The sequence below is a fragment of the Dromiciops gliroides genome, chromosome 1, assembly GCF_019393635.1.
Source record: "Dromiciops gliroides isolate mDroGli1 chromosome 1, mDroGli1.pri, whole genome shotgun sequence".
Lineage (NCBI taxonomy): Eukaryota > Metazoa > Chordata > Mammalia > Microbiotheria > Microbiotheriidae > Dromiciops > Dromiciops gliroides.
Genome location: NC_057861.1, coordinates 597,206,681 through 597,226,666, shown reverse-complemented (window position 1 = coordinate 597,226,666; position 19,986 = coordinate 597,206,681). Strand labels below are relative to the sequence as shown.

At 40.0% G+C, this 19,986-nt stretch overlaps 1 protein-coding gene across 2 annotated transcripts in view; it reads left to right on the top strand.

Moving 5' to 3' along the window:
• The window catches only part of MGRN1 (mahogunin ring finger 1), a 115,676-nt gene that overhangs the window by 27,709 nt on the left and 67,981 nt on the right, over window positions 1-19,986 (top strand). For both annotated transcript variants that reach the window (XM_043964034.1, XM_043964028.1), the window contains exons 2-4: window positions 2,660-2,778; window positions 8,219-8,307; window positions 10,576-10,722. In XM_043964034.1, coding sequence (XP_043819969.1) covers window positions 2,660-2,778; window positions 8,219-8,307; window positions 10,576-10,722 — 355 coding nt within the window. The remainder of the gene's footprint in view (window positions 1-2,659; window positions 2,779-8,218; window positions 8,308-10,575; window positions 10,723-19,986) is intronic.

Here is a 19,986-nt window from a genome sequence, read left to right as displayed (position 1 = left end):
AGGGGTTTCGGGGAGAATTCGGGTGAGTCCCTGCTTTTTCTCTGGGTTTTATTTTTAAAGTGCATTCCTGATTGAAAAGCCTGTCTAACTACAATCAGTTCTCACTTTACCCTGTTAATAGTAGTAGCTCACTTTTACATAGGACTTTAAGATTTACACTGTACCTTCCTTAAAACAGTGCTATGAGGTAGATGCTGGTGTACTGTTATTTCTGTTTTATAGGTAAGGGGATTAAATTACTTATTCATGCTCACTCAGCTGGGAAGCATCAGAGTTTGGGTTTCTATTCAAGCTTCTGATTCCAAACAGCTCTTTCTTTTTCATCACTTCTTTCCTTTGTTGCCTTAATTTCTCTATCCCTTGAACTCCCTTGGCGATGATGGTGGGATTTAAAAAATGCAGGCACTTCATTTGTTATCCTGTATTAGGCTGTACGTTCCTTAAGGAAGGGTATTCTCTTACGTTCTTCTCCTGTGCCTCAAAAGATCTTTATTGGGGACCAAATACTGTTCTTGGCACTGTGAGGAATACAAGAGGTAGGAGTCCTTAGGAAGCATGTTTAGGTCTGACAGCCAGCATCCATAGCTCCTGAACAGGAGCCTCCTTGGTGATTCACAGGGTTAGAATGTGCTCGTTCAACCTTGGGGAGATAGAAAAGAAGACACAGTTCTTTTTTTGGAAGAACTCTTAGTCTTAATGATGAATAGAGGGAACGCAATTGGAAAAGACACAATATTTGCAAAGAAACCCTTAGGTTAGTGAAATTAGTAGAACAGGGGCAGCTAGGTGGTGCAGTGGATAAAGTACCAGCCTTGGATTCAGGAGGACCTGAGTTCATATGTGGCCTCAGACACTGGACACTTACTAGTTGTGTGTCCCTGGGCAAGTCACTTAACCCTCATCGCCCTGTCTCCCCCCCCCCCCAAATTAGTAGAATAAACTATGCATCCTACTGAGGGGACACAGAGAAATGGAACAAGGTCTGGTGTTTTGCTTTCCACTTTTGCCCAGGGTGACAGACCTTTCCCTGAATTCCAGTGCATTGTCTCTGTCACTTGTTTTGTTAACTCTTATGTTATATTGATGTATTTACAGGCCAAACACAGTGCCATGGACATAAGAACATGCTTAAAATTTTTTGTTTTTTCAACTTAGTTACTTAATTGTTTCAGCACCTCATTCTTTTAACAAAGATTGAGAACCTACTTTGTTTAAGGTACTATATATCTTGTTTCTTCAGTTAGATTGGTTGTAAGTTCCTGGAAAGCAGACCCTATCCCTTACCTTCTTTTGTTGATCTTGAAGAGCCTACCTAGCATAGGTCCTGTATACATAGTAGGTGTTCAGTAAAGATTTTCTGAATGAATGGATGATGGATGATGTTATTCAGGGAAGGCCAATAGGCAGTTGGTGATAGGGGACTGGGAACTCAGGAGGTGAACCTAGAAGTGGAAATATAGATCTGCAAGTTTTATCTGCATGAAGATAATAATTGAACTCATGAGTGCTGATGAGGTCATCAGGAGAGAGGTAGAGAGAAAAGGGCCCAGGGCAGAACTTTAGGTTACACTCATAGTTAGTGGGTATGATGTGAGGATGATCCATCAAAAGAGACTAAGAACGAGTAGTGTCATAGGAAGAGAGCCAAAAAAGAGCAGTGTCATTAAAACCAGAGGAGAATATAGTCATCAGTGTCACATGTGGAGCCTAGCAGTACAGGAAGATCAGGATTGAGAGAAGATGATCAGATATGGCAATTAAGATCATTGCTAATTTTGGAGAGAGCAGCTTAGTTGAGTTTAGTTTGGAGTCAAATTACAGAGGCTTTGTAAGAGAGTGAGGGGAGAGAAAGTGGAGGTACCAAGTACAGAAAACTTTTTAATGACAGAGAGTAGAAATATAGGACTATTATTTAAAAGGGATGGTGGTATATTCTGAAGATTTAAGGGTGGGAGAGACTTGGACATGTTTGGAGGCAATAAATAAGCAGACCAGTAGATAGGGAGAAGTTGGAGATTAGAGAGAGGGGATGAAAGATTGAGGAAGCAATCTGATGGAGAAGATGGGAGGAGATGAGTTCAAGGGAACACTAAAGGGATTGGCTTTGGAAAGGAGAAGGGCTATCTCTTGGAATTAAGCTGTAAATCATATTGACTTTCCTTGGATCTTTGAATTAGCTTTTATTTACAGGTATACCCACATTGGCTTGTGTGTATCCACAAAGACAAGAGGGTAGAGGTGAGACAATGATAAGCAAAGCCATACTTCCCAGCAAAATGATACCAGAACTTGCTGTGGTAGCCTACGTGTAGTTCCAGGGGTTGGCTCGATTTACCAGAAGTCATTACAGAATTTGAAATGGTTAATATAGGTCTCAAGGTTGAGCTATTTTACCCAATTCCTTCTTTCATAGTCATGAAAGAAAGTGGGAAGTTGTCAGAAGGGTGAAATGACAAAGCAATGACAAATGCAACAGATTTGAAGAAGTTGTCAATCCTCTGTGTTCTCCTAAAGTAAGATGATGATGGAAACCAGTTGTGTTTCCCAGCTCCTGTTTACCAAACAACCTCTTCAAGGGTTGGGCTGATTTTATCCCTGACATATTCCCATCCTACTCCGATGACCTGCATGATCTGAAGCTGTGTTTTTGTCTTTTTAGGAAACTACTTTGCCACACACTTTTTCATGGGAGGTGAGAAATTCGACACCCCCCACCCTGAGGGTTACCTCTTTGGAGAGAACATGGATCTGAACTTCCTGGGCAACAGACCAGTGCAGGCAAGTCCTTCACCTCGGGACTAGGTTAACAGAGTCCAGAGGGCTGGTTCGTCTTTAAGATTTCATATACTGGTGCACATGGAGTACTGCTGCCGTGAGACAAAGCTAGGACCCCTCTTTTGCTATGGCTTATCAAGTTCCCTGAATTTCCTTATCCAGATCTCATAATTAAGCCAGTGAAATTGTGGTAAATTGATATCAGCCTCCTTTCTGCATGGGTCTGACCATAGCATTACCCATTCAATAAACTCTAGTAACTCCCTAGCACATGCAGGATGAAATGTAAAATTCTCTGGCATCAAAGCCCTTTATAGCCTACCCCCTCCCCCCCCCCCCACTACTTTTCTAGGCTTCTCTCACCTTTTACCCTGTCGTGTACTCTTTGATCCAGAGACACCAGCTTCTTGGCTGCTCCTCAAATTAGATATTTCATCCTTTAGCTCTGGGTGTCTTCTCTGTTTCTCCCCCATACCTGGAATGTTTTCCTTCCTCATCTCTTCTTCTTGGCTTCCTTCAAGTCCCAGCTAAAATCCTGACATCTATAGGAAGCCTTTCCCCATCCCTCTCAATTCCAGTGCCTTTCTTAGGTTGATTACTTCCTATTTATTCTTTTTTTTTTAACTTCCTAATTATTTTGGTATATAGCTTGTTTGTACATAGTTGTTTGCTTGTTATCTCCCCCATTAGACTGTGAATTCTTCAAGGGCAGGGACTGTCTTTTGCCTTTGTATCCCTTGTGCCTGACACATGGTAGGTGCTTAATAAATATTTATCGACTGACTTCATTGAACTATTGTATCAGAAAAAAATGGGATAGGGGTGAAGGGCTGAAGGGTCAGCAAAAATGGTGTTCTCCACTCCATTTCCAACCAGTGCTTAATAGCCTACTTCAACTCAAGAACTTGGGTGACTTTTTTGTTTGTTTGATGTTTTTATTTGTGAGAGAAAAGTTGAGCAGTCCTTGAGGATGTAGGTTTAGTCTGAGACAGGTGTCTTGGATCCCATACTATGCCACTACTGACTGTGTCCACTATTACCATTATAAAATCTTTATAACATGATTTACTTTTCATTTGTTTCCCCTTCTATATCATTCATGAACTAACTATCCCCATTCTTCTTCCAATTGAAATTGAAGGAATCATTCACTTTTGTCAGTAAAAAATAAGGGAAGAGGGGGCAGCTAGGTGGCGTGGTGGATAGAGCACCGGCCCTGGAGTCAGGAGTTACCTGAGTTCAAATCCGGCCTCAGACACTTAACACTAGCTGTGTGACCCTGGACAAGTCACTTAACCCCAATTGCCTCACTAAAAAAAATTAAATAAATAAAAATAAGGGAAGATTGTAAAGTACTTAAGAAGATGCTAGGTTCAGTTCAGGGTGCTTTATAAAATCTAACCTTTGGAGGTTTGGAAGTATGGATTACAATAAATTCTCTTTTTTTTTTCCTTTTTTTTTGTGGGGCAATGGGGGTTAAGTGACTTGCCCAGGGTCACACAGCTAGTAAGTGTCAAGTGTCTGAGGCCGGATTTGAACTCAGGTACTTCTGAATCCAGGGCCAGTGCTTTATCCACTGTGCCACCTAGCCGCCCCCCACAATAAATTCTCTATCATTGGAAATCATAGTATTGTCAAAGGACATAGAGGTAAAATGCACCTTAAAGTTCAGCTAATCTTGGGGGCAGCTAGGTGGCACAGTGGATAAAGTACGGGCCCTGGATTCAGGAGGACCTGAGTTCAAATCCAGCCTCAGACATTTGACACTAGGTTTGTGACCCTGGGCAAGTCACTTAACCCTCATTTCCCTGTGCAAAAAAAAAAAAATCTAATCTGACCCCTTCATTTTTCATGTCATCGAAGTATAGACTTATAGCTAAAAGGGACCTTTAATATCAAACAGGCCAACCTCCTCACTTTATAGGTGAGGAAATTGTGAACCACGAAGGATAAGGGAATAATTAAGAATTAAAATTGGGTTTACTAAAATTCAGATCCAGGAATTTTTCCTCTACAGACAGTTCTTGCTTTATAGAAATTAACCTTGCGCAAATTCAACTTTATGTAAAAAATTCTAAAAGAAATCCCCATATCAAAAAAATGCCTATGTTAACTTTACTGTACAGTACTCTGCTTCCTCTTTGCTCCATCCCCTCAGCTGGTGCTCTGTGCCTCTGCCAGAGAACCCTTTAAATGAAAGCTGAATAATGGACATATGGAGAGACCTCCATTGACCCTGGCACTGGATCAGGGACTTGCCTAGAGACCTCTGGCACTGAGAGAGGAAATCTTTGCCCCCTCTACCCCCTCCCCTGTGTGTCTGTCTTCCCTTCATCCCCTTATCTGGCCCCTCATCAGTCTGTCCCACCACGTTTCTTCTCTTGGTTCCAGCAGGCCTTGATGTGGCTGGTCCCAGCCCCAGCATGTTCCTCTTCCTGCTCTCACTTCGCTGTCCCTGGCCCCTCTGTGTCCTTGAACCTTGTGCTTGTCCTCTTCCTCCCTTCCCCATATCCATGGGCAAATTTGTATTATGTAAAAATCTTTTTATGTAGAGGTCTGTGGAATGGTCCTCTTCTATAAAGCAAGAGCTGTCTATACACTCTTCTACAGAACCAAAGCTGGATGATCATTTGATAGGGGCATTGTAGAAGGGATTCATGTATTGTATGACCCCCCCTCTCCCCCCCCCCCCAGCACCTAGGATAGTGTACTTCACACACTGGGTACTTAATAAATGCTTGTTCAATTCAGTTGATTTTTTTTTTTTTTTGTGAAGCAACTGGGGTTAAGTGACTTGCCCAGGGTCACACAGCTAGTAAGTGTCAAGTGTCTGAGGCTGGATTTGAACTCAGGTCCTCCTGAATCCAGGGTCGGTGCTTTATCCACTGCGCCACCTAGCTGCCCTGATTACATGATTTTTACAAGAGATAATTTCTAATGAGGCTTCATTTTCCATTTCTCTACTTTTTCAGTTAATCAACAGCATTTAAGTGCCTACTATTTGTCAAGTGCCAGGTGCTAGGAATACAAAGACAAAAAGTGAAGCAGTTCTTCCCTTCAAGGAGTTACATTCTAATAGGGGAAACAACATGCACATACATAGGTATTCATAGCTTTCAGGTAGTCCATTGATTCTTGACAAAGAGATGACGGACTCAGAATGCAAAATGAGACTTACTTTTTGGACGTGGCCAACTTGGAAAATTAGTTTTTCTTGCTTATGCATATTTGTTACAAGGATTTTCTTTTTCTTTTTAATATTCCTCCAAGTGAGTAGGAAAGAGAAAATAGATTTTTGTTTGTTGAAAAATAATTTAAATTGGTGGTTTTTTTTAAACTATAAGGTGCTCTATCCAGTGTTATTAATGATCTCCTAATTGCTAAATCTAATGGCCTTTTCTCAGTCTGCATCCTTCTTGACCTCTCTGTAGCCTTTAACACCACTGATGACCTTTTTCTCCTTGGTACTCTTTTTGGCTTAGGTTTTTATAACGTTATTCTCTCCTGGTTCTCTTACCTCTCTGCTCCTTTGCTGGATCCTCATGTAAGTCATTCCTGCTAAACTATGGGGATCTACCAAGGCTCTGTCCTAGGTCCACTTCTCTTGGTGATCTTATCAACATGTATTCAGTTACCATTTCTATGCCTAATGCTCGCAGATCTACTTCTCCATCCCTAACTTCTCTCCTGACTTCCAGTCTCACATATCCAGCTGCCTATTAGACCTCTTAAATTCATCATATCCAAAACTGAATCTTTCTCCCAAACCCTCCCCTCTTATTAACTTCCCTAATACTGTAAAGGTACTACCATTCTCTCAGTCACCCAGACTCACAACCTAGGTGTCATCTTCAGTTCTTTATTCTTACCCTCCCAACCCCATATCCAGTCAGTTTTCAAATTTAGTCATTTATACCTTTGTAACATTTCTCTTGTATATCCCCTTCTCTCCTCTGACACTGAAACCATCCTGGTGTAGACCCTTATTTTATTATCCTTTGCTTGGGCCATTGCAATAGCCACCCTGCCTCAAGTCTCTTTCCTACTTCAATCCATCCTCCATTCAGCTGTCAAAATGATTTTCCTAAAACGCATGTCTAACAGTATTCTCTCTCTTCCCCTCCCTCCATCCCCTCAGATCCCCCCCTCCCCAATTCAGTAGACTCCATTGGATTCCTCTCACCTCCAGGATCAAATGTAAACTCTTCTTTTTGGCTTTTAAGGCCCCTCATAGCCTGGCCTCTTCCTGCCTTTCCAGTCTTCTTATGCTTTACTCCCCTCCTTGTATTCTGCGGTCCAGTGACATTGACCTCCTCTCTGTTCCTAGAACACAGCACTTTAATTTATGACTCCCCAGGAATTGTCACTGGCTGTCCTCCATGTCTGTACCACTGTCTCTTCATCTCCACCTCCTAACTTCTCTAGCTTCATTGGACTTGGGGCCTGGGACCCATTATTAACTGCTGCTGCATCTGTCTTCTACCTTACATGGCCAAACTTGTTGAACAGAACTTTTGCCTGGTGGCTAAATCTCTGAAATATAGAATACTACTATAATCCTTGGCCTAAATTATTCTGTAAACTTGATTGTATTTGAACATTTTGGAAGGGAGATCTTCTGTTTCTTCAGAAGGGTGAATAGAGCATTTTGAAAAAGAGGAACTAAATAAGGAAAACAAAAGCTCGTATCCTTCTCAGGGTTCAGGAATTGTGTAATTTTTTTTTTTTTTTAGTGAGGCAATTGGGGTTAAGTGACTTGCCCAGGGTCACACAGCTAGTAAGTGTTAAATGTCTGAGGCCGGATTTGAACTCAGGTACTCCTGACTCCAGGGCCGGTGTTCTATCCACTGCGCCACCTAGCCGCCCAAATTGTGTAATTTTAAATAATGTTAAAGTGCCAAGGGAGCCCATCATTAAGAATTGACTATGGGAACAAGATTTGAAATGTTTAAATTCTAAGCCTTACTTAAACTACTTTTTCTTCTTGCATCTTTTCATCTCTAAAATAGATGATTCTTTTTTTTTTTTTTAAGTGAGGTAATTGGGGTAAGTGACTTGCCCAGGGTCACACAGCTAGTAAGTGTTAAGTGTCTGAGGCTGGATTTGAACTCAGGTACTCCTGACTCCAGGGCTGGTGCTCTATCCACTGCACCACCTAGCTGCCCCTAAAATAGATGATTCTTTACCCTCTGAGCCCTTGGCAGAATTTGATATTGATGCCAAGTGGAAAGCACAAAATGCTAAATTCTTGTGTTATGTGTTATACACTGAAGTTCCTCCCTAGGAACCCTTATGGTCTAGCTGATTATATTTAGATGGGACCCTGGCTAGGGACAGTGAGACCTATACACTTAAATTTGAGGATAGTCCAGCATAGCATTCACCCCACTATTCAATTTCCTTAGATATTGACTTCAGGTTGGTTTCCATTTCTGTCTTCTAGTTTCCCTATGTCACTCCTGCTCCCCACGAACCTGTGAAGACCCTAAGAAGCTTGGTGAATATTCGAAAAGACTCCTTGCGGCTTGTGAGGTAATTTTTTTGAACATTCTCTCCCTTGAATACAAGACAATAGTGAGAAAGACAGCTGAACCTGGTGCTCATGAGGTTGAAGGGGGTAGTTACGTGGATGAATGGTCAAAATTCTCTACTTAGTGGAAAGAGGCTTACTATTCTAAATGATACGGAAGAAAAGAAGGTTTGAGAGTCTAGAAGGACCATAAACAATTTCCTTGATGATTCCATTATGATTCTTTTATATTTTTTTGTCCTTTCATACGAGCTGAACAGAAGGCTTTGAACTAGATGCAATTCCCAATGTTTCAATTGTTTGAGGGAGTAGTGTTTTATTCATAAATGTTAAACTCTGAAACTGGCTGTTTTGAAGACTGGTGGTATCTAGATGCTTCTCTATGCTGAGATGGACCCACTTTTGTCTCCTGAGAGAAAGGAAGGTGGGAAGAAAGGGCCTTGATTTAGCAGGGAAAAAAGGGACTAGGAGTCTGTTGAAAAAAGAGTAGTGCATCAAAGTGTCAAGTCCAGTGGGAACTCAAAGATCTGATTGTTGTTGGTTTTTTTTAGTGAGGCAATTGGGGTTAAGTGACTTGCCCAGGGTCACACAACTAGTAAGTGTTAAGTGTCTGAGGCCGGATTTGAACTCAGGTACTCCTGAATCCAGGGCCGGTGCTCTATCCACTGCACTACCTAGCTGCCCCCTGATTGTTTTTTGAAGAGGAAAAAAATAATCCCTTTCATTCTGGTGTGAATAATATCACTGTTGGACTATGAGGTCATCTCATAACTTTTACCTTTGAAGCCATGTGTGATTGAACCAAGATAATCACTAGAATCCTCTATCTACTTGAGACATCAGATGTGACCATAGCCTAGATTGGAATCTACCAAGAAAGCCCTTGGATCTACTTGCCTAAGGGTTATCTGAACCTCTTGTAACCTGTCTGGTGCTGGAGTAGAATTTCTTTGATAACTGTGGACTTGTGGACTTGTATAGGTTCCCCCTAGTTTAGGTCTCATCAAAATTTACACTTTCAGAGTAGTCTTCACAAAGACATAACCATCTCAGGTTTTATGAGCTGACCCTTAACTGCTGTAGTGATGAGTAGGTCAGTCAATAAGCATTTAACAAATGCTTTTGTTAACAAAACATGCTTATTGACTGACCTATTCATCATTGTTTACAATAGTAAACCTCTTTCCTACTATATGCTAGGTACTGTGCTAAACTCTGGAGACACAAAGACAAAAAATAATCCTTGCCTTAAAGGAATTCACAATCTAATACATGATGAGTGCCAAACTTGAGATTTTCTAGGTAGAATGTTTTCTTATTTTTCATTAATTTATTTATTTTTTGTGGGACAGTGAGGGTTGTGACTTGCCCGAGGTCACACAGCTAGTAAGTGTCAAGTATCTCAGACTATATTTTCTTTTTTTTCCTTTTTTTCTCTTTTTGAGAGGCAATGGGGGTTAAGTGACTTGCCCAGGGTCACACAGCTAGTAAGTGTTAAGTGTCTGAGGCCGGCTTTGAACTCAGGTCCCCCTGAATCCAGGGCTGGTGCTTTATCCACTGAGCCACCTAGATGCCCCCCTCAGGCTATATTTGAACTTGGGTCCTCCTGAATCCAGGGCTGGTGCTTTATCCATTGTACCCACCTAGATGCCCCTAGAATGTTTTCTTTAAGCAGATGACAATAAACTAGTTCCAGTGTATTACTAATCCAGGTATAGATATCTATCAAAAGATAATATTCAAGAATGACACACTAGAGTTTACATTTAATCCATGCCTCTGAGAAAAGACCTATTTAGAAACAGACTGTTGGTCAAAATATTATCCAGGATGACATGTTTCCTTGTCATATGAATGTGTTTCAGGAATTGGGGGAATGGAAAGTGGACATTTCCTTAAGTTTATCAGTGATTAAAAACCATATAGGATTGCAGATTTATTTGGAGAAAATAAGCAGTTTGACTTTGAAGCGGGATGATGACTACAAAGTGAAGTTTTAGTTTCCTTTCTATTTCCTGGCATCCTGATAATCTAATGGTCCTGCATTTGTTTTGTTTTTTAATTTTGTGGGGCAATGAGGGTTAAGTGACTTGCCCAGGGTCACACAGCTAGTAAGTATCTGAGGCCAGATTTGAACTCAGGTGCTCCTGAATCCAGGGCCTGTGTTTTATCCACTGTGCCACCCTGATGGCCCTGCATTTGGCAAATTTTCTTGTGAGGGATAGGATCTGATTGTTGAATGAATTGACTTTTTTCTCTTGTTTGGGTAGGTATAAAGATGATGCTGACAGCCCAACAGAAGAGAATGAGAAGCCAAGAGTCATGTATAGCCTGGAGTTCACTTTTGATGCTGATGCTCGAGTGGCTATCACAATATATTGCCAAGCAATGGAGGAGTTCACGAATGGGATGGCAGTGTGAGTCTCTGCTGGAATCATAATGTGTTCAGGGACTGAAAGCTCTCTTGGTCTCATTGTTCTGCTAGTCCTCCTAGATTTGGATATTAGACTTATAAGACTGGGGTGATTTCTTATCAAAGCTGCCAGATTTCAAGGCTAGACACACTTACAAGAGACATGGTCAAAGATATGCTCCTTTCCCACTATGGAACTGTTTTGGGAAATGAAATTAAAATTAGAAGATTACTTGATAAATATAGAATCAAGGAAAAGAAGTTATATGATTTCTTAGATTAGCTTTGTTAGACCATCTGATAGTTTGATCAGTCACCCTTCTTTTTGTGCCACATTAGATCAGAAGTTTTGTCATTAGCTCACAAATTTAGAACTGGAACCAATGGTAGAATTCTTTCTCCTGAATGGTAACAACATGGGAAAACATGAACAAATTTGTATTTTCTAGTCCTTTCTTGAGATTTCCTGTGACTAACCTAGACATTTAAATTTTAAAATTTATAATTTAAATCTAGCCAGTCAATGAACAAGAATTTATTAAATGCTTGTTATGTGCAAGGCACTGTGCTAAGCACTAAAGCTACAAAGAGAGAAGTCCCAAGCCTTCAAGGAGCACCCATTCTAATGGGGATACAATATGTATATGAGTAGGTACATATAGACTAGATACATACATTCAGAGTAGCTGAAGATAATCCAAAAGGGGAAGGCATTCGTAGCTGAGGAGAGTGGGAAAGATCTCCAGCAGGAGGTAGGATTTGAGTTGTCTTTAAGGAAGCCAGGGAAACCAAAAGACAGAGGTGAGGGGGCAGAGCATTCCAGATATGGGGGACTGCTAGTGCAAAGGTAAAAAGATGGGAGATCAATTAGCGATGGGAGCTGTAGGTTGTCTAGTAGAGCTAGATCATAGAGGGCATATGGGGTTGTAAGGTATTAGAAAGGTAGGAGGAGCCAAATTATGAAGAACTTTAAATACCAAGCAGAGGAGTTTATATTTGATCTTGGTGGTAATGAGGAACCAGTGAATCTCATGGAGCAGGGGAGTGTTATGGTTGAATCTAAATATTAGCCTTTTGTACTAAACTATTAATTATCCTTCCAAGTCTTTCCTCCAAGGTGCTCATTTCTTTTCCAATTCTTTCCTTTCCTTTAGCACTTTCATTTCATGTATTAATTAATTTTTAATTCCTGAATTAGTTCTTCCAGGACTTCTAGTTGAACTTTGTGTCCATTCTGGGTATTTTTTGTTTTGTTTTTTGAGGTTTTGCTTTTAAGAGTATTGTTATCATTATTTTATTTTGACTTTGTGTCTTGGACATCCCTGTTACCATAGTAGCTCTTTATGATAGGAATCTTATTGTTTACTTATTTTTCCAGTCTTACTCTTAAATTGGGGCTTTATGTTAGGGGTGGGTTGTGCTCTGCACACTTCTAGAGAGAATATTTGAACCTTGTTTGGTACTTATTTATTTTTTCTCTTGCTAGTTTCTCTGAGTATTGAGTGCTTTCTTCTTCAAGGATCTCAGGAGCATCTTGGGCTAGGGGCCTGTAAATTTCAGTATGCCCCGTCTGGTGTAAGGTGAAGTCTCATTACTGACTGTCTGATCTGAGTTTTTCAAGCTCTTGACCCTTGTTTGAGTCGGGGCAACACATTGTATGTCTGCCCCGGCTTGGAGGTCCAGTAAACTGCTGGAAGTCCCAGCTTTCTGTTAGCTAGCTGGAAGACTTTGAAGGTTCAGAGTGAATCCACCTTGATCAGAGCTATTTGCCCTGATTATTCAGCTATAGGCCTCAAAGTAGGTTGGGGGATGAATTTGAGGGCCCCTACCTGTACTAAACCCCACCCTTAGGTCAGAGGCACACGGGTGCTACATGCTTCTCTTCCTGCTCCTTGCCTTAGTACATAGCCTTAGGTCCATGACCATGATCACTCCTTGATATTAATAATCAATTTATTAACTAGGTTAGTCAATAATCAGTAGATTAATGGTCAGTGGTTTCTCTTGGTAACCTTAGATGAAGGGTCTTTGATCATCTTAAATGCACTTGCTATCTTCCTGATAGCACATATTGGACTTTCCCCTGACAAGTGAATGGTAACCCTAGTTGGTAGACAATGAGGAGGAGGTGGGCTAAGAGCTCTCTGCCCCTCCCATGACCACATTGTTGAGGAGGGGAGATCAGCTGAGAATGTGGCCTGGTCATGAGTTTTGAGACCCCTCTAGCAGTTTGGGCACTCTAATCAGCTTCTCTGGTTTTATTTCTTCTTCATGAACCAAGTTTCCCCAAACTCTAATGAAGGGAACAAGGACACACATTTCCCTGCGTAGCAACTCAGTTTGGTCTCTTTACAGAGTAAACAAAAGCCAGAGTTGGGTGGGGCCCAACCCAGACTAGCTAATGATCAGATGCTTTGGGCGCCAGGAGTGATCACATTTGTGGTCAGGCCCTTCAGAGACTGACTGGCCTTTTCAGGATTGGGGCCTTAACTAAAATAGGAAAATGGATTGGCTCACAGATTAATAATTGGTTATTAATAAAATAGTATATTAATTTCCCTCAGGACAGAGTTTTTGGGGGGGACACCAATGTTTAGTGGGTATGACATGAATGAAGAACCAACCATGGAAACTTAGAAGCATTTGAGTGGGTGAATTGATATTGAGAGAAGAGCATTAGACTTGGCATTTGTGATAGTTTCAGTTGAATGATGAATTCAGAAGCCAGATTGCAGAAGGTTCAGAAGAGTAAGGAAAAAATGGAGATTGCTTTCTCAAGGAGTACATCTGTGAAGAGATGGAGAGGATGATAACTAGCTGGGATGGTTAGATCAAATGAGGGTTTTTGGGGGGATGGGGGAGATAAGGGCAGGAAAGGAAATAGTATATAGGGAGACATTAAAGATAAGAAAATATGCAGAGTTGTTAGGGAAAGTCAGGAAGGGGTGGGATCAAAGGTAGATGTAGTGGGATTTGTCTTGGCAAGGATAAGGGCCACCTCTGTTACTGTGGGATAAGGAAAGTGAGTAGTTACATTCAGACAATTTATTTAACAATGCATATAGGAGCAGCTAGATGGCGCAGTGCTTAAAGCACCGGTCCTGAATTCAGGAGTACCTGAGTTCAAATCCGGCCTCAGACACTTGACACTTAACTAGCTGTGTGACCCTGGGCAAGTCACTTAACCCCCATTGCCTACAAAAAAAACAAAACCAAAAAAACCAATGCATATAGTTACAAAAACAAACTTCCAGGGCTCTCAGTAGCCAGGGACATTGACCATTGGTTTCTATACTGCTAAGATACAATTTGGAAGGAATGGAAAAAACAGGATTATAGAGATTGAGATACCTGGTTTCTTTTTGATGGAGGGAATCTGAGAGGGAGAGGGGATGGTGTTCTTTTGGTGAAAGGGAATGGGAAACACTGGGGTGAAAGAGAGAGGGGGAGTTTTGTGGCATTCTTTTTTTTTTTGGTGGGACAATGAGGGTTAAGTAACTTGCCCAGAGTCATACAGCTAGTTAGTGTCAAGTGTCTGAGGCCGGATTTGAACTCGGGTCCTCCTGAATCCAGGGCCGGTGCTCTATCCACTGCACCACCTAGCTGCTCCTGTATCCTAGTTCTTAGAGAAAAAAGTCTGACTCCATTGCTTTCTCAAAATTTACTACTCTATTTAATTAGAAAACTTGAACAACTTTGTTTTGTTCCCTTCTTTTGAGGATATTATCCCTGTATCACTCTAAAAGAATGAGATATTTCAAGGATGTAATGTTATACATTAATATATAGCTATTACGATAGGAATGACAAGTCTCAGAACTCATTTACTTAGTTGCTTAGGATATGGAAATGAATACAAATTTAGATTGAAATAGTAAGGTTTTTTGTTGTTTTTTTTTTTTATATTTGTATCCCATTATAGCAATTCAGAAATGTTCTAGTATTGCAATGAAGAAACTTTCACTGTCCACCTGCCCTGATTATAGAAATTTGCTATAAAAGGAAAAGGAGGGACATCATTATGACAATATCAACATTATCCCCTAAAGGGCACAAACTGACCTGACATAAACCATGATAGGGGGAAACTCCCTTAGCTCTGTTTTATTCTAGGCAAGAGTCACAAAGTGCCCCCTTATTTACATGGTATTATGGTCAGACTCAGAGTTAACCAGGTGGGAAAATTTCATATTCAGAAAGGAAAACATCACAATGGGGAAAAAAAGTCAAGAGGAGCCTACCTTGTGCTTATGCAAGATCAGCCACTCAATTTTCCCAGAAATATATCCACTCGTAGCAGTTCTCAGGCCGACTCTTTGGGCAGCACATAGAATTCCCCTTGAATGGTGGACTGTAGGCTTAATAACAATCCATATAATCATACCTGAAATCAAAACTTAGAATAATATCAAATTATAGTCCCAAGAGTTTTTACTTCAAGTAGCAATTTCACTAATCACAGTTTAGGACTATGTCATTATTTGTCTGATGTTGCAATATATATATATATATATATATATAGTTAATAGTGAGCACGTATAAGGACATCTTATTTGTCTTTCAGTTATAATTTAATAATTACATTCTGGAGTTTCATGTATACAGTAAATACATGATAGTTGACTCCAAACCCCAGAAAAATGCTGACTATAGTAAGCCTCTAATCTGTATCGCCTGTTCACTCATAAGGCAACACTGAACTCTTCGAATCTAAGGTCTGTTGGTAAAAGGTTGACTCAGAGATGTTACTTTAATACAGACTGTTAACAAGTATAATTTCATAATTTTCATAAATGATAGCCAAATAATCTCAGATGAAACTCATTTGTTTTAAACTATATGCAAACGTTTAAGGTTCCTCACTTTGGCTGGAAGTTGGTCCTAGTTTCTCAAACTTAAGTACTTTAGAATTTTACAACATTCATCCTCAGAGCTGATAAGATCTTATGATCCTGTCCAAATAGGAAGGTCCCAAGGAACCGCACAGAAAAGAATGTTAAGAGGATCTTCTGCTCTATTTCTCCCAACAATAAATTATCATGATTATTATTATTATCATCATCATTATTATGATTATCCATTTAAAAATAAATATACCCCATTAAATATTTAACATTTTAAAAACATTTTACCACATTCTTTTAACAGCTTGAATCATAATCTTACAACATCCAGATTAAAGGAAAAGTTACTTTTCTAACAGCATTTCTGATACAGTAGTTTCCCAAATTTCACAATATAAGAAAATTTTCAGAAACACAATAACATACACAATATCATGTTTTTGAAACGTGAAACAAAACTTAATAGCAGTCAGGTGACATTAGTTCAGTTGAATGTATTTTCAAATTATCTCATGGAAAATCATTCATTTTATCACTTTTGGCATTTTATACTGATTGCATTCCAGACCAATATAGTGTACTTTACCTCTACTAACATTTATGTATTGCTCACCATGTGCCAGGGACTGTGCTGTGCACCTTACAATCAAGTAATCTTCACAGAAGCCCTGGGAGATGTATACTTTTATTCTTATCCCCTTTATAGACTAGGGACACAAGCTGAATGAGGCAAAATAACTTATTTAAGGTCACACAGATTTTGCATTATGTTCTAATTTACCACAATTATCCTAATAGGAGAACTGTTCTCACTGTAAATGAGACCATATTATGATTTAGTTGCAGAACAAAATTCCTATCAAATCAAATCTGGATCTGCAGTCACTAACAATAACATTAAATCTCAATTGTCCCAAGACTCCACTGTTTTCAATTAGCTCATATTCAAAAAATTTATGGTGGCCTTTTTCTTTTTTTAAAATCACCCAATGAATTAAATCAATTCCTTTGTGTTCTTAATCTAGCCGCACCCAATGCTTTAAGTAATAAAAGATCTAATTGCTCTTTCATATAACTTTCACTGAATTTTATTATTTTTCTTAAAACAAATTGTACAGAATAGTTCCCCGAAATTCACTAAAACATTTCTGCATTTATAGGAACATTCAAACCACAATTTGGAAATGCACAGTAGTCACAAGTTTAGTCTCTAATTAGTTTACGATGCCATAAATTCCTTCAGACTAGGAGAAAAAAATTACCTTCCTTCTTATCTCTCTTTATCTCTGAAATTTCCAACCTGCCAATGGTTAGAAATTCAGAGAGAGGGGCAGCTAGGTGGTGCAGTGGATAGAGCACCGGCCCTGGATTCAGGAGGACCTGAGTTCAAATCCGGCCTCAGACACTTAACACTTACTAGCTGTGTGACCCTGGGCAAGTCACTTAACCCCAATTGCCTTACCAAAAAAAAAAAAAACGGAAAAAAAAAGAAATGCAGAGAGAGAGAGAGTCTCAATCCCTTTGTGGTCACCATAATTTACCATGGAATAAAGAAACAGAGTAGTTACATCCAGATTATGATTTATTAAGCAGTGAATGTGGTGGCAAAAATAAACTCTGTTCAGAGCTCTTGGTAGTCAAGGACATTGATCATTGGTTTCTACACAGTTAATATACAATTTGGAAGCAGTGAAAAAACAGGATTATAGGGACTGAGACTGTCTTATTATTGGAGGGGATTGAGAGGGAGAGGATAATTTCGTGATTGGTGAAAGAAATCAGGAGACACTAGGATGAAAGAGAGGGAGTAGTTTTGTGACATTCCTTAAGTCAGGTAACAGTTGGCAAAGGTGGTAATCTTGTGACTGCTCCAAAATCAGGTGACTTCCAAGAAGCTGAAACTTAGCTTCACAAAATGGTAGGCAGGGCAAAATGGACTTACTGATGCTATTTTTAATGTGACACCTCTATATGGAAATAGGGATGAAGGTGGAGACAGTGGCAAAAGGCATCTGAGTGATATGGGATAAAAGGAGGGGATGAGAGGGAGCTCAGCCAATGGCTTCATTTTGTGGGGTCAAATATAAGATGAGGTGGTCATTTGAGAGGATGAAAATCTATCCTTGTCCATTTTGCCCTGCCTTTCTCCTGTATGCTTCACCTGACTTTGAGTTTGTGTTCTATCCATTGTGAAACAGTTCTTGAAAACTTGACCTTTGCCAAATTGACCTTTTCCTACTTTTTAACATAAGTTTTGAGTCCATTTTACTTTAGCTACTGTCTATCTGCTACATCTCCTGGAACTGGAATACATTCTTTTGCGGTTCAGTGAGGGGAAAATATTAGTTACTTTGTGATATAAAAGCAATTGAAACAATGTCTTCTTGGATGAAGACCATATTTATTCTTTGCGTACTTTCATTCTGATTTTAGATCCTCTTTTTATTATTTTAGTATCAGGTGTGACCCCCAGGCTTTCTTCACCTTGCTTGCTCACTTCCAACACTTGTAGAGATATCTGCTGTCCAAATCAGGCATTGTCTTTTCTCACCTTCTGTCCGTGGTTCCTAGTTTTGTCGTCTGCAGTCGAGCAGAACGAGTCTAAATTACTCTTCCACATAACAGCCCTTCAAATGCTTGAAAAAAAGCTATCATGTACCCCCTAAATTTTATTTTCACCAGGCTATACATACTTGGTACCTTCAACTGATCTTGATCTTGATACCTTCACCATCCTAATTGTCTACACCTAGACATTTTTTTCCTAAAATATGACACCCGGAACTAAACATAATGTACTAGATGTGATCTAGGACTAGGGCAGAGTGCAGTGGAACTATCCCTTCCTTGTTTTGAATATCATGCTTGTCTTAATGTAGGCAAAGAAGAAATATGACATTTTGGCTTCCATATCACCATGCCTAATCAGATTAAGCTTGTAGTCCACGAAAACCTCCAGTTCTTTTTAAGATGATCTGATATCTAGTCATACTTCCCCATTTTATGCTAATTTTTGAACTAGAGGACTTTATATTTATCCTTATTATGTTATGTTTATCACTATTATATTTCATTTTACGAGATTCAGCACATTGTTCTGCCTATCTGTATCTTTACGCATCCACATATGAGCTAATCTTTTGTTTTCTTTGTGTGTTTTATTTTTCAAAAACATAAAAAGCAAGGACTATTAGAAGCTGAATACCTGGTAATGCTACTTCCCTCAGCCCCCCCCAGCCACCAATCCAGCTTAACAAACACCAACCAGCCATCTTCCTTCCCCCCCCCCCCTGACCCGACTTCTATGGTGGGTGTTGGTACATCAGCATGGCTCTTCATAGAACTATATGGTTAATGCTGCAAGACTCACTTAGACATTAAAAAGTGAGGCAGGGGCAGCTAGGTGGCACAGTGGATAGAGCACCGGCCCTGGATTCAGGAGGACCTGGGTTCAAATCCGGCCTCAGACACTTGACATTTACTGCCTGTGTGACCCTGGGCAAGTCACTTAACCCCAATTGCCCAGCAAAAAAAAAAAAAAAAAGTGAGGCAGCTAGGTAGTGCATGGATGAAGCACCAGGCCTGGAATTAAGAAGATCTGAGTTGAAATCTGGCCTCAGACACTTAATAGCTGTGTAACCCTGGGTGTTTGCTTCAGTTTTCTCATCTGTAAAATGGGGATGATAATAGCACTCACCTCCCAGGGTTATTGTGAGGATCAAGTGAGATAATAATAATAACAAAGTGACACACAGCAAACACTACATAAATGTTAGCTGTTTCTATGAGCTGTTATAAAACAATTAACTTACCTCAATGGGCTACTACTGGTTTTTGAAATCCCAGCAGTTAATCTATACCTGTTTTTCTCCCAAGTTAGGATAAGCTCTAGAAAACCTCATATGAACAAGAAAAGTGAAGAGTAGTTCTGGAACAGGCTGGTCCTTCTCTTTAACTTATATAACATACCGAATAACAATTGATTTAGAAAAGAAAGCCTCAGAAGTTAAAACTTAGCAGCCGGGATAGTAAGGAGACCCAGAACCTTCTGTGAGAGGGTTTGCTGAAGAGACTGGGTATAGTTAGGCCCAGGGAGAGGGAGAAGAGAGAACTTAGGGAGTCAGGTATACAGCTATCCCCAGGTATTTGAAAGGTTGGCATGTGGAATAAGAATTATACTTGTTCTGCTTTGTCCCGTAAAGCAGAGCTTGAATTTAGGGGTAGAAGTGTTAGGGAGACATATTTTAGCTTCGATAATCTGATCTGTGGAAGAATGAAAGAAGGTGTCTTGGGAAGTCACACAGTCTCAGGTAGTGAGTGCCTCATCTCCTTAGGCCTTTAAGGAGAGGCTAGGTGGCTCTGTGGCCCGATGCAGTAGTACTCTCTGCTCCAGGAAAGTTTCATTATGCATATGAAATTGATTC